The sequence below is a fragment of the Podarcis vaucheri genome (assembly GCF_965113315.1).
Source record: "Podarcis vaucheri genome assembly, chromosome: 2".
In the NCBI taxonomy this organism is placed as follows: Eukaryota; Metazoa; Chordata; class Lepidosauria; order Squamata; family Lacertidae; genus Podarcis; species Podarcis vaucheri.
Window position 1 is genome coordinate 82949681 of NC_138760.1, and position 15643 is coordinate 82965323.

General features: G+C 41.9%; 1 protein-coding gene across 1 annotated transcript in view; it reads left to right on the forward strand.

Moving 5' to 3' along the window:
- The window catches only part of ATG7 (autophagy related 7), a 123767-nt gene extending 123390 nt beyond the window's left edge, over window positions 1-377 (forward strand). Inside the window, exon 18 of the mRNA XM_082211913.1 lies at window positions 318-377. Coding sequence (XP_082068039.1) covers window positions 318-362 — 45 coding nt within the window. The 3' untranslated portion in view covers window positions 363-377. The remainder of the gene's footprint in view (window positions 1-317) is intronic.
- Window positions 378-15643: the final 15266 nt, after the last annotated feature.

Below are 15643 nucleotides of genomic sequence, written 5' to 3' on the forward strand. Positions count from 1 at the left end.
ATGCTTAATTAAACATTCCATTGAAATGTTGTATTTTGGATGCATGGGAAAGCTATTTTAGTTTCCACAGATGAGTACATTCAGAAAATTACATGTACTGAATATGAGATTTCTCCATTTTGTCTTCAACACTGATCCAAACATCAATACTCTAAGAAAAATCCTGAAATTTTAAGAATGCAAAAAATAAAAATCTGTGAACGCACAAAACTGTTCATCTAAGTATGCAATACATTAGATATGGAGTTCAAATTACTACTGCTTTCCCAGAGTCACAGCATCACTGAATCCTTGTCTTCTTTTTCTCTGTTATCCAGGAAAGCAACTTGTTTGAAACACAAGACACAGGAAAGCGAAAATGATCAAAGGCCTGTCTGTCATTGGGTGAAAATGATCAAAGCTTAATGACTGCCCTTCCACTTCAAAAGTAAATTTGTGCAAGATTATGGTTACAACATTAAAATGAGTTAGAACTTGTGCTTATAGCAACATCTTAATGCGGAATCCTGACATGTTTTTAGTGCCAAACATGAATTCCAGTTTTACAACAAGATGAAAAAGAGGTTGAAATATTGCTTAAATTAAACCTTAGTTTTACTTATGGACAGTGATGCATGCATTTAAGTGTCAGGAGCCAGAGTCAGGAGTAGGTCAGCAATAAAACACCCAGTGTCAGTGAGGTTAATTCTTTATTCAAAGGAACCAGAACAGTGCAGGCCTAGTGATCACAGCACTGCCCCAATGAGGCAGCTGCAAGGACTGGAGGTCCCTGCCTTCCCACCACTCTCTAAGGCTCCTCCCCTGGGTTCCTTCCCCAACAACCTATGGCTCCTTCATATTGCTTCCATTTGCTCCACCCTCTTCATTTCTCCACATATTCTGGGAGACCAGCGGGGAGGAGAGCTGGTCACAGCAGGAGGGGAAACCTCCCTGGCTTCTTCAGCAGCCTGCCTCATAGCTGCCTCTTGGGTCCCCTCCTCTTCTGCTTCTGAGCCTGGGCTGCTCTCTGCCCCAACCTCTTCCTACTCACTAAACCCTGTTGCCTCATCAGCTTCTGGAACCTCCTCCTGAGTCTGCTCCCTTCTTTCTATGGGGGTTCCCCAGCTGGTGCCTCCCACCACTCCTTGGCATCTAGCAAGTCCATGACATTAGGCATGCTGCAGTAAAATGTTAAGTCACCGCAACTGGCTACCCCACTCCCTCTATTATGAAGTTGTGCAAACCTTTATGTCTGCCTGTATGGGCCTACGGCCGTAATAAAATTATTATTATTATTATTATTATTATTATTATTATTATTATTATTATTATTATTATTTATGTCTGCCCAGCAGATGCAAAGCCATCTCCCTTTCCTACTCTTAGCAACCAGTTTAGTGATGCCCTCCTGTGATCTGAACTCTAGTCATTAAGGGGCCACAAGGTTGTCAGAGCAATCCTAACCCTGGCAGGGAGCACTGGGGTGGAGCAGCAGATGGACCACTACATCCAAACTCTGATTGATTATACTGGACATGATGGGGTATTTTGCCCCGCCCCCCGCTGTGCTAGCTTCCCACTGCCACAGCAGAGGGACCCAAAACAGGAGTGGGAGAGCAGCTTTGTATCCAACAGGTCTATGGCTCGGCTCTGCCTCTGCCACAGCCCATTTCCAGATCCTAAGCTTGCTACTACTGCACTACACTGAGCAGGTCCAGGGGAAAATAGGTTCTACAGTAGCCCCGTAACCCCACTGGCACAAGCCCAGCAGACAGACACGTTGCCCAATCCTCGCCCCCTCCAGCAGCACAGAGAAGGAAGTTACGTTTGTTATTCATGCTTTCCTACAAGTCACCCTACACTAGAACTTTTAGCCTCATTATCAGAATTACGACTCTGGCAAGAGTCTTGACATTCCTGTCTTCAAAATTTGGAATCAAGACAGCCTGCATATTTAAGCCAAACTTGTCAAAAAAAAATTAAGGGCTTTATCAGGCTAGCTGCCGACTGGAGTGACTAATATCTCCTTTAACATTTGGTGTCCCTCGCAAACCAAATCATCAATATCAGCTTTTCACTGTCTATTAAAAACTTCGGGTTATTCTTTGAAAGGTAACCTGGTACTGTATTGTACAGCAGGCTACTTTCCCCACGTATCTGTCTTCTCCATTTAATAGTTAACAATAGGGAAATCAAAAGATGAGAAGTTTCATCATCCTCTGGAGAAATTTCTTCTAACTCTTAGAGCCCAACTCTACTAGTTCAGTCCCACTGCAGATTTTATACAAACAAATACCACCACCACTGTTCAGACTAACACTCTGGATTAAGACAGAAAGTATCTGAGAAAAGCCCAAACTATGACTAGACCCTTGAAACCAGGAATGGATTGTGGTCTAAACAGAACAGACTGTTGCATTATGGGAAGGGGCCAGGATTAATTTACTTTCTTCTGTGCTATTATGATAATGTCTCTCAGGGGAAGAAAGTACAAACCACTCCTTTCCAGGAATAGTCCAGTCATAAGAAATTGCCATGAGAGTGGAAATGAAATGGTAAAACCTAGGTTTCATAATTAACCATTTCATTTATTGCTGACTGCTTTAAAAAAAGAAGCCGCCGATTGGGAGGAATGGAGAATAAATTCTAAAGCAAATTATCACTCAGGCCATCCAGAGAAAGAGGCAAACTGTGATGTTGCATCTCAACATGCTTCAGAACGAGACAGCAAACTGCTGTGTGTGAGAGACCTTTTCTAAAAAGCACATTTGGATTCCATGTTGCATCTGTTCCCACAGGACATGACATCTCAGTTACAGAACTCCATTATGAGGGAAAGAAGCACTTGAAATGAGGGAAACCTCGAAAACCCCTTGCAGAGGAAGTGAAATATATACTACCATTTTAAGGGAGAAGTGTGTGCTTGTGGAAGTTTCCATTTACACTTGGAGTCAAAAGCATGACAGTTGAAATGCAGCTGCATAGAGAAGGCATCCCCAAACTCAGCCCTCCAGCTGTTTTGGGACTACAACTCCCATCATCCCTAGCTAACAGGACCAGTGGTTAGGGATGATGGGAATTGTAGTCCCAAAACAGCTGGAGGGCCAAGTTTGGGGGTGCCTGGCATAGAGAAATATTTGTTGATATCAATGGCTCATCACATAGTTGCAATAAACTGCAAAGAAAAGCAAAGAATTTAGAATGTAAGGTGGGTTGCTAGAATGGAATAGGGAGTTCTTCCATGTACCGTATTTTTCGCCCTATAAGACGCACTTTTTCCCCCTCCAAAAATGAAGGGGAAATGTGTGTGCGTCCTATGGGGCGAATGCAGGCTTTCGCTGAAGCCTGGAGAGCGAGGGGGGTCGGTGCGCACACCCCAAGCTTCGGGATTAGCGCAGCGGTCCGCTAGCTCTGGGAGAGCCGCGCGGCTCTCCCAGGGCTAGCGGACTGCTTGCCGGCACCCAGAAGCTTGGGGCGCGCTGAGCTCCGCACGCCCCAAGCTTCGGGATTAGCGCAGCGCACCTGGGGAGGGGGAAATAATTTTTTTCCTTTATTTCCCCCCCAAAAAACTAGGTGCGTCCTATGGGCCGGTGCGTCCTATGGGGTGAAAAATACGGTAGTTGCAGTTTCAAGTAGCTCTTATAGCTGTGGCTGGATGTGTGAAACTGGGTGAAAGGCTCCTCTGAGTTTATAGAGTTGACCACATCCAACATTATTGACCATAAAGTTAGTTTTTGTGACAACAATGCAAATCTAGAGCCAAATAAATAAATAAAATGTTAGCTTTCGTCTGCAAGGGAGTCGTTTTGAAAGTTGAGGGAAAATAACACTGCTAGAAACTGCAGCTGGTTATAGCATAAACAACCAAGGTACTGTATTGAGGGCCTCAATTCAAACCAAGTTACTGTTTCTCCTTTCTGTGCTGACTTTCCTGTAACAAAAATTATTGTTAAAAGTTGCTTCAGGCTGTTTTATGGGAAGCAATACAAAAATGAAATAAATAAACTAATATGAAAAATGAAGAGAGGTGGATCATAGCAAATGTTCACTTCATTGTTAATGCGGAGGGCAGGATCACACAATTATACTGACAAATGCATGTGCAAGAAAATAAATTGATAAATTTGTAAGGATAAGTGGAAAATCAGTTTCGGAACTGAAGACACAAGAAGACATGCTGTTGGATTCTCCTACAGGGTAGACCTACTCAGAATGTCCCATGACGAAAAGCAAAATACTATGGATAATATGAATGGTAAAAATATACGACAATGGTGGGGATTTTTTTAAAGCATTACATAAAACTCAAAAAGGCACAGCTCCCTATGTGACTCAGAGCAGAGGAAAAACTAAAAAACCACTCTGAAAGTCCCTAAAAGTTTCGTGCATGATACTAGAAAAATTCAGAGGCTGACTGATGGCCAATTACTTGGTCCTATCTGCAGTGCTACACAAAGGCAGTGCTTGAAAATGCTCCTTACACAGCATGCCCTTCTGTCATGTGCCTGAATTTATCTGGCACCAGGTTACTTACAAAATGGAATGATCAGTATCCTATCACATGCTTCGGTCATCAAATGTGACAACTTTCATCCCTGTTCTTCACCAGATAATCCCCCAAAATATGATCCATATGAACAAGGAACAGGAAGCAGTTTCTTGGAACAGACAACCATTGCAAAGTATGGAGCAGACAGAGGGTGAGTATAGCTGCAGCAGTTCTCAGAAAGGAAAGGGTAAGCTTCCTTAAGCAAACAAACCCTTCCCTGCCCCCAGCCTCACAGTACAAACTAGGCAAAGTCTCCTCTAATGTTCCAGATGATGCTGTTTTCCTGTGGCTATTGAAAACTGATTTAGCATAACTACCCCAGTGAAGCAGATGGGATTGAATGATAAAGCTCAAGGTGCAGTGAGGGGATGCAGCTGCGAGCTGAAACAATCCCTGATGAAATTGTGTTGCTGTAGTTGCACAGGAGTGTGGGGAGAAGAGAAACAGAAAAGATGTAAGATACAGCCTCTCCCTTCTTACTATATAAAGATGCATGTAAATAAAATCAGGTATAAAAAAATAAACTTTTAAATAGTTTATGCTTTGGCTAAGGTTCATTAAACCAGCTAATGATTTTGTGTCAACTATTTTGGCTAACTTTTCTCCCATTACCTACTCCAGGGTGGCCAGCATGTCCTACAGAATTCGCTGCATTCACATTCCAATCACCTCTGGCCACTGGTCAATTGGCTGAGTCCGATTGGAGTAGAAATTCAACAACATCCAGTGGGCACCACATTGACTACCCCTGAACTATGCAGCAAATGAGTATGAACAAGCTACAGGAAAGTGGCCCAACCTAATAACCAAATGTTGAACTCTTTGGAGAAATAAATGGTCCTCATATGCAATTAGAATGGTTACTGGGAAAAAGTAAAGCCCAACAGGAAATCTGAAGGAAGCTTGTTCTCTTATCAGGATTTTACATCAACCAATACTGGGCAAATCTGTCATGAGGCATCAGAAAATATGGCCAGGATTCAAACATTCACTTCCCATGATCACTAAGAGAGAGAACATCCCTTCCCACCCTGGTGGAATGTGAATCTGGGAGTGACAAGATTAGGACAAGGATGAGGGCTTGTGTCTCACTGGAGTGGTGGTGGAGGGAAATATTTCTCTTCACTCCTGCAATTGTGCTGAGATAAGAGTGGCCGCAAATCCCAGCATGATTTCAAGGATTAAAATATTCCCTCTCTAAAGGACAGGAGTGGCAGAAGCAGTCACACAAGCAAAGGAAGGATAGGGTCGGGAAGAGAAGCATCTTTTAGCCATTGGTTGGCACTGATGCCCCAACCAGCTAGCTGGTGAAAGGTCCTATTTTTAGATAGATGTGCAAATGTTTGGTATAATTTCAGTGTAAGTTTGCATCTAGAATCAGGATTCTTGGTGTACTAATGTTTCACTTGTGGGAACTAGTGACTGGCTGGCCACAAGTAACCTTGCAGTTTCTTCTAAACCCACTCTATCTTTCTGCATATCATCACTGACACCACACTGGCACAGCAGTCTTTTCTGAGCTTTTATTTCCTGGCGCAGCCAACTTTCAGAATTTTTCACACTGTGGTGCTATACATATTGACTACCATTTGTGCAAGAAAAATCCATGATCAAATCACCAGGGCCATATCCAGTGCTACAGCTCCGCAATGCCGCAACAGGCTTCTATAAGCGCATCAGAGCTTCCACTTCCTCTCTTGTCCCCCATGTGGCCTCAAAATCAGCTCGAGGGCTGGGAGACCCTCCCAAGCAGATTTTGGTGCGGCAGAGGGAAGGAGCAGGAAATGGAAGTCCTGTTACACCAGCAAAACTATGCACCTGGAGCCATAGCTGTCAACTTTCAGATTTGAAAATAAGGGATCAGCAGCCTCACCTGTCCCGGGGACACTCTACGGGATATCTAACAATCCGGTATAGCAGCGGGAAGCAGCGGGAAACAGTGCTGGAATACGGGAATTTCCCGCAAAAAAGGGGAAGGTTGACAGCTACACCTGGAGCATGAAAAACAAACTCCTGTTCTCAGACAAAGCACTAAAAAACCCAGATCATTCTGAAAAGCAAAATGTCAGGACATTTCTAATAAAAATGAAAAATGAAAGTGGACTAGAGTACCAGTGGTCAAGATGCAAATTGCTGTTGTGAACATTTAACTTTTCATATTTTGAGACTGGCCCATTTGCATTCAAATGATTTTTTAGAGAACTATGAATGTCCCACCACCCATTATAAGCATTTGGCAATAGGCAGGAAACAGGTGTGGGGTGAAAACCCAAAATGCATTTGGTTATAGCTACTTTCAGGAGTCCTGTTTGTAGGTTTCAACAAAAAGTTTAAGATTTTTCTTTCTTTTCTTTTCTTTTTTAGTTTTCAGATTTTTCAAAAACAGGGTTGCCGTGGTTAGAACTTTGCCTGATGGCACTTTTGTTCTCTCTTTTTTGTGTTGCAGCCTAGTGTCTAGACTCAAAACAGTGAGAAGTTCTCTCTAACTCCAGCCTGTGGTTTCAGTGTGTTCAGCATGAAAACTGTGCATGTCAGCATTCTTCTAGCTGGCTCCATGTGATTTAATTTAAGCCAACCACAGAATGACTGTGCTAGCTTTCTAAGATGCCACAGCATGCAAGCTGGGGGTGGGGTGGAGGACTGAACAGAAGCAATGCACACCAGATGTTAGAACAGAACATCTAAAATTATTTATCCAGATTTAGCATACAAGAAAGAATCTTCCTTCCATGCTAAAAATATTTGCATTTAATCCAAGAAACAAGCATGCTTAAACTCAGTTTGTAGAAACCATACTGCATCTCTTTCTCCTCATCCCTTTGTTACAAAATGCTGTATTCTAGATGGGAATTCCTGCTTTTCAATGGGACATTTTTTCCTGCACAACTAGAAATTATTTGCTTCCTCCTACTTTATATTATTATACTCACTTGACTGAACTCAATTTCCAGGCCAGGGACAAGCAAAGAAATTTAAAAGATCCAAAGAAATCACATTTATTTCCTGTGAATGCACATGCTCCCTTTGATATAATGCAGTGGTAGGAAAATTCTGGGCCATGGGCCTAATCGTAGAATTGTAGAGCTGGAAGGAACCTACAAGGGTCATCTAGCCCAACCCCTAGCCAGGCCATTTGGGGCAAACCACAGTTACCTCTCCTGCTCATGACATCATCTATGGTGTCAGGCATGGTCAAGTTCAAGCCACAGCTGCAAAGGAAAAATCTCCTTTGCAACCAAGCCATATCTACAAAGGAAGAAAGGCACTGGGAGTCTAATTTAAGTGCCCAAAGTTTATTTTTTCAAAAACCTACCATTTACCTAGGAAAATATAATAGCGGCTTATTATTCACATTTATCCAGCCACTGTAGTCCTCATGTAACGGTACTTGTTCACCATTTCAGAAGCCCACTGTACTTCCTCCTACCCTAACTCTAGCATTACTTCCAACCAGGGGGGTGGGAGAGTCTCCTTCCTGCTTCCATCCTACCAACAACCCACTTCCCTGATAGCTGCAACCCAATGAAAAAATCAACTGACTGAAACACTTGATAAAAGCATGAACTTGATCAGAGTCGCACAGTGCTGAGCCAACCACTCCCAGTTCATTCCAATGATACCTATAACGGTGAAGTATCTGCTCAGCTACCACAAATGTCTCGCTCAAAGTATGATTTAAATCCACACCCCAAATGTAGCCAATAAACAGATGGGTGGTACCTGCCAAACCCCATTTGGCCCAGCCACATCTTTATCTGTCCCAAACCCTATGTTGTAGATGGACCAATTGGGGAGGTCCGGTAGGCCTAATTATGCCCACAGGCTGGAGGTTCTTCAATAAGGCGCCGGTATCACGGATCTGCTTATCAGGTTAGCAGACTGCATTGCTCTCTTCCCAAGTGAATTGGTTAATAATAATAATAATAATAATAATAATTTATTATTCATACCCCGCCCATCTGGCTGAGTTTCCCCAGCCACTCTGGGAGCCTTCCAACAGAATATTAAAATACAATAGTCTATTAAACATTAAAAGCTTCCCTATACTATGGCCGCTTCTGCTATTTGCATACGATCAAGTTCACGTTTCCTAATTAAAATGGATGTGGCACTTTGTGCAACAAAATAAGACTTTTGCAGTAAGGAAAAGGTGTGAGATAACAGCTGTTTGCCACAGCATCATATAACTTCCCTGCAAACAAATTGGAATGAGTAAGCAGTGGGTGTCATACAATGTGCCCTCAAATTGTGCAAACCAATCAAGATGAATACTCAATAAAACAAGTTGTCAGAAAGCAGACTTCATTTCAAGGCAACACAGTTAACTAGTTACACTCTTTCACTTGCATTAACAAATCTGAGTTCCTTACTGGACTTATAGTATGCACAATGGCTTTCACCTGCAAAAATCAAATCTGTAATATAAGCATCAATGAAGAAGAAAAATGAAATTGCACTGTGTTACATTTTGTGCACCTTTGACTGCAACCATGGTCTTGATGCTCTAAATACAGCACCCAAACATGTCCATGTACCCCTAACAATTACCTTCTGGGCTTTTACTGAAAGAGGGGGAAAAACAAAGGGTCTCTTATCAAGCAATAACAACATTCAGGATTACAATACACAAAGGGGCAAAGGCTAACAGGTGTTAAAAATTAAATAGACAGAACTTCTCTTAATTCTCAATGTATGTGATGCAATTACTGTAAACTTATTTTCACAAAATAAGCTCCTTACCATTATCTGTAAATATTTATGCATAGTCTGTAGCTGACAGTTTGGGCTAAGAGTTTGCTCATTTTCTTGTGACATTCTCTACATGAAGCATATTCCCTTCTGACACCCAATCAGAAGCAAGAAGCTCTATCTATTTTGATCTTTCAAAACAGAATCAACATAAGACCATTGTCATGCAAAGGAGGCTTAAAAATAAATAAAGCAATACTGCTTTTGTATTCATAGTGTAGTTGCCACACTGGATATGATGTAGTAAGCTTACAGGTGCTATGCAAAGTAGGTTCTGCAGGATACAGCACATCCTTTGAACTTGTGAGGAATTTAAGTGCTGTCAAAGGTCTCCAAAGTTCCTGGATTTGCATACAAAGAAGCTAAGCACTGTTAAAAAATTTGACTTGCAACTTCGCAGGACACAAGCAAATTGTGTCTGAAAATAAATTGTACATTAATGCAAAACTGAAGTTTGCAGTGTTAACTCTCAGGTTCAGCTTTTGATATTGTATATCTATATACTAGGCAGTTTGAGAAGAGAGAGACAAAATGGGTTTGCCTTCTGCCACACTGCTAAACATTACTTGCAGTCAATTCATGCTTTGTTGTTACAGGAAGTAAGTGAAGTAATTATGTAATATGCAACTAAGTAATGTACTGTACGCTGTCATGTAGAAATGGGAGGGGGGGAAGTGGTCCTAGTCCTCACATATGGGTCTAATTTCCTTTGTTTTAACATTCAGTCTTCCCTACCGTCCATATAAGATGTAGAAGCAAGACTATTCTCTGCAACTGATGGCATTTTGTTATTTCTTACCCAAGAATACCACAATACCAACAAAAAGCATAAATATTACAGAATAAGAGGAAGAGGATCCACCATCACCACAGAGGCATCTACACGCTTCGTAAGGGCAGCCCAATAGCACATTCTCACATTTTGAGAATTTTGCCTCACCTACGGGCCACAGAAGAGGCTTCAGCCACATTCATTCTTCTTCCACAGGTTCACATAAAAGAAGTTTTAGGCTATGGCACAAAATCTAGGAAACATGCAGAGATCACCTCCAGGCTAAAGCTGAGGTATTGTCTGAAGAAGTGGGAGGAAGAACCTGATTGTTCATGAAGCCATATTTTTCAGGTCACAACAACCACACAAATTGCAGCAATGGTGTGGCCAGCGTTCACACAGAAAATCTGGTTCTCACAATAATCATTCACTATGCACTCCACACGTTCCCCAAACGCCCACATGGGGCCTATATTTGTTTGAACGGGGCCCTAGTATTGATGCAAAATGTCAAGGCTCCCAAAACTTGCTATCTCATCTCATAGTAGGCCTTCTTACTCAGGATGTAAAATTTGTAAGCATCCTTATTGTATGCAACAGGCTCTTCGGAATTTACACACCGACACTAGACATTCTTGGCAGACACCAGCAAAAAGCATAGCCATGCAAAAGTAGTTCTAGTAGCTTCCCTATTGGGACTGTAACATAGAGGTGGCAGCCTTAAGAAATTAAAAGGAAGTTTCCAGTGCGGCATAAATCCAGAGTCAAACTACAAGCACATCACTTAGTGCCTGTTATTCCATATGCAATGCCACAGCAAGATTTGCATCTTTACCCCAGTGAGTAGCCAAATTCTGTACAAGTTTGCTGGTTCTTAAATATATGTGACTATCAGGCATAAAATTTATAGATGCCCAGATGAATAGAAAAAAATACTATTTTCTGTTCATAAACAGATTGCACCACTTTTGTCTCCACAGCTTGCCTTACATTTCCATATCCACACCTGCCATTATCACCATCAATTCAATTACCTACCAATTCCAACACTATCCTGGTATACTCTAACACTGACCTACAAAAAGCAGAAGATGAACTAGGCAAACTGACTGATCCACACCAATTCAAGATCAGATAGTTGACCTCCAAGCCCAAACTGAGTAAATTTGTTCTACTTCCTGTAGGGCAGAGATTTCCAACATGTAGAACAGGATCTACTGTTAGATCCCCGGGAGGTTTTGGTAAATCATGGTCAATCGTTGGGTCCCTTTCCTTAGCATACATAAAATAGAATCCGGCCCTGCCCCATCGCTCTGCCCTCCATTGTTGCCGAATGGAAGATGGAGTTTACTCAGTGATGCTGAATGGAAGATGGAGTTTACTCAGTGATGCTGTTTGTTCCCCCAGCTATCTGTTGGTGAGTGGCTGATTCCCTTTCTCCCTTGAGTTTAGGCTTGAATTATCAAAAACCGGGCCTTTCCTCCAGAAAAAAAAGCTCAAGAACTTTGACTTGAACCCACCCCCCAAAAGGAGGTAGATCACTGTCTCTTGGGAGTCTCTTGGGAGCTGGCCACCCCTGCTGTAGGGCAATCCCATGGCTCATTGGTTACCCCAGTGAAGTTACCATAGTTCATTCTTATTATCTTAATCTGAACTATGTCAAATAAATTAAGATGAGCTGTACTTTACCCCTCTGCAGCTTCATTTTTTTTTTTAATGGCACACATTAACCAATAATAGTGATTTATTCTCCTCTTGCCTCTACCCCAATAAGTTTGTGCACTGTTGGCAAATTATTCTCTGTCTACCTTCTACCTCCTCTGTCCATCTTGTCCATTCAGACTGCACATTTTTGAGGTAGTGACTACGTTGTATTCCTTTTTCCACATATTATCTGGGTCAGAGCTCAGTTGAAACTTGTAGACTCCATTATAACAATAATGCAATGAAACAAAATGGTGCCTTGTATATTTTCCTTAACTTGAAAATGCATCTGAATACTTCCCTCACTCCAACCTTCTTCAGAAAGGAAGGCCTAATTAGATGGGAAAGCAGTTTCTAAATTGCCAGTTGTTTTTGTTTGTGTTACTTCATACTTCCTCGCTACATTGGGCCACAAGAGCGTGACACAATGGGCAAAGAGACTAAGAGTGACCCTGTCTGTCTGTCAACACCACTGCACACTTCTGAATGAACTTTCTAATCCAGTTCCAACTTCTGCTTCACACAAACCTGCCAACATTCACCCGACTCAAATCACAGCTATGCAGAAGCGGTGTCTTCCTGTTAAGTAAAAAACATCCCCCCACAGGAAGCACACATTCCCATCAACAAGACCACCAGGTTATCAGCATTATTTTGTCACCAGTGTTGTTGAAGCCAGATTCCCACACAAGCCGCAGACAGAGGAATCCAGGTTATGATTAAGCAGAAAATCTGTGCAGTAAAATGCCTCTGTAGATAAGCCAAAAGGGACATCAAAGCCATAAACATGGAAGAAAATGCACTGCTTTTTACAGTACATTTTATAGAATATAATTTGCATTTGGGGACAATTCATAAACAGCATAAATGAATTATACTTGTTTGAGTCATCTGAATATTTTAGATGCAAATGATGCAAATTCAGTGTGGAGAGCCCACTACTGAAGATGACCTCTTTAAAAATGTTTCTAATGATCCATAATTTCAAAAGATGCACTGAGCGACATGGCTGCAAATGCCACATCAATTTTAAAGAATGCCTCTGGACCCCAATGTAGGATCCAGAGACATTTTGGGAGCTATAGCAACCTCACCAGGTGCTTCCTACCAGAGTGCTGGGTTGTGTGCCATTGCTCATCTCCACTGCTGCTGGATGTGTACTGCCACCCATCCTCCTACTATGTGTTAAGCTCATGGGGCCCACCAGGGTGGCAGCCACAAGGGCAGCACTGTTGTGGTGCCACTCAAACATGGCGCTGATCCTGCAACTATGCACATTATAACCACATGCTTTGAAGTACTCCAAGATTAATGTGTGCCCCCTTCTCCACTGATTGCATTTTACTATGTACAGTAATACCCATGGCATCAAATGTGGTCCATTCATTCATCTTGCATCAAATGTGGTCCATTCATTCATCTTGCAACAGCCTTGCAGCAAGGAGGCAACCAGGCTGCTGTTTGCTCTCCATTTTCAAAATCTAACAATATGTCTGTGTACTGAGAAAGGGAAGGGATTTTCACACAGTTAACTGGCAGAAGTTGAAGGGAAGACCCAATACAAGCAGTTCATAATAAAAGCAAAGGCATGGGTGTGCAAACCAGCACCTGAGATGGAAAGCACAGGGGCAGTCATCCAGCAAACAATTCCAAAAAGAGAAGAATGAAAGGACAAGGACGACAGAGATTCATATCACTGATCATCACCATTCACCTCTTAACCACTATCCAGTGGTGCACAACTACCTTCCATTTGGCAATCATTATTAGACAGAAGTGCCTGGCATGCTCTGGTCCATGGGGTCACAAAGAGTTGTACACAACTAAACAACAATAACGTTACCAATTTAATGGTAGATGAAGAGGATGGGTGGGAACAGAATCACATTTCCCCAACAATCTATTCTTCCTTAAGTGCTGAGGAACTGCAATATCCCTTACAAGGAAGTACTACCTCAGGAGAGACCACTTCAAATGAACAAATGCACATTTGTGGCATAAAAAACAGAGATTTGGAAAGCCCCTTCTAATTTTATAGATCATGGTCATATAAGTGGGTTATGCAGATGGATATGATTCACTTCCATAACACTTTCATGTACTTTATGTACAGAAATTTATTTCCTGAAAGGAAGACCATGTTCAGTGAAGCCATGTGGTGATATTCTGAGATCTCCATCGCTCCCCTTTCTAGATACAGCAATCCTCTCTTGGAGAAGGAACCATCCTAGAAAGATGCAGAGAAGGCCCGATTCTGAAAAGTTTATGTTTTCATAGTAACAATAATTCAAGAGAGAGGGTTTATATTCCTCCTCAGAGAAAATTCTACTCTTTGTTTACACTTCACTAACCTCTCAAAAAGGACAGCAAAGGCATTACATAGCATGGGGGGGGGGTTGTTTGCATGGAAATATCCATAAGAACATCACCAAAGTTAACACATTTGCTTCAGGAATTTCCCCAATTCTATTGTCATGTAAAACTTGCAGCTGCAAAGTGCTTTCCTCAAGGAATGTTTAAGTTCTGTTAGAATTCTAAAAAATCCAAAATGGAGATAACAACACAAACTGTATCTCCAACAAAATTTATCTCCAATGATGCTCTGTAAGCAGAAATGAGCTTGTTATAATTGAATACACTCAGCCCAAACCAATAATCCCCTTCACCCCAAAAGGACATAGTTACTCACATTTACTAAAACCAGTGAGATTTAAAAGTGCCTAGATTGTGCCCAAGACAATCATCACTGCTTATACCGATCTACAATAGCAAGATTATGGTAGTTACATGGAAGATTTTTAAATATTCACCATACATTTGACATGAGATCATGTTCATAAATTTTAAAACACAAGAATATGAATGCCGTTATAAAATCTTTCCAAGTTTTGTTCTCCATTTTATTTTGTCCATACACATTTTAACTTTAGCATTAAAGATAATGAAAAAGAGGAAAGCAGCAAATATTAAACATAACAGCATATTAGACTCATGTCAACAAAGGGCCTCTTCAAAACAGTTCAACTACTACCAGAAGAAAAAAAAAGTCTGGAGGAAGTTCAGAAACATGTGAGAAGGTAAGGGAGCTCTGAAAACACTGAAGATAAGGGACTGAGCCATCACACTGGTCTCTTCTTCCAACTGTATAATAAACATTGAAATTTAATATTTTCACATTTAAAATCATGAGGTAGCAGACCCCTTGTAGTAATCATTACCCTCCTCAGTAACTCAGTTTCAGCTGACCTGCTTCCAACATGAACAGACTGACAAGGCCTTGTTTGTTTACCCCCCCCCCACCTCCCAATCCCCAAACTTAACAGGTTTGCATTTAGGTATCATTTACTGGCCAGCGTAATAAAAGCCACTCTCTTTAACAAGCATGGAAATTTTTCCAACTGAAAATCTGGAAGGAGTAGGAAGGGGGGGGGGAAGCGATTTGTGCAATGTTTGTGTGTGTGGCAACAGAAAAACAGCTCTCCTGCCAAGTACAATTAGCTCAGTGGTGCCTTTCTTTCCTCGCTTAAAAACTAAGCCATTACAGCCTGTTCAAACTGCACGTAGGTTAAAAACTCAGCTAGTTTAAAAAAAGCAGCGAAATTCTACCACTCCTGTGGTCAGGATCCATACGGTGGGGCGACGGGACAAAACTTGGTAACAAACAATTCTCTGTCAGGAAACGAGCAAACATGAGGGTGGGGAGCAGGGGGGGGGGAGAGAGAATCCACCCAGAAGATGACGGCCATGAAGTTGTGTTTCCTAGCGGCTATGTGCATTTCTTTCTGCTACAGGCAGGCTTGCTTGAGGTGGTTCTTGAGGGAGGAGATGTGGGATTGTGGAGGGGAAGGGAAGGGGAGGCAGCCCTCTGTGTGTCAGAGCTTTCTCAGAGC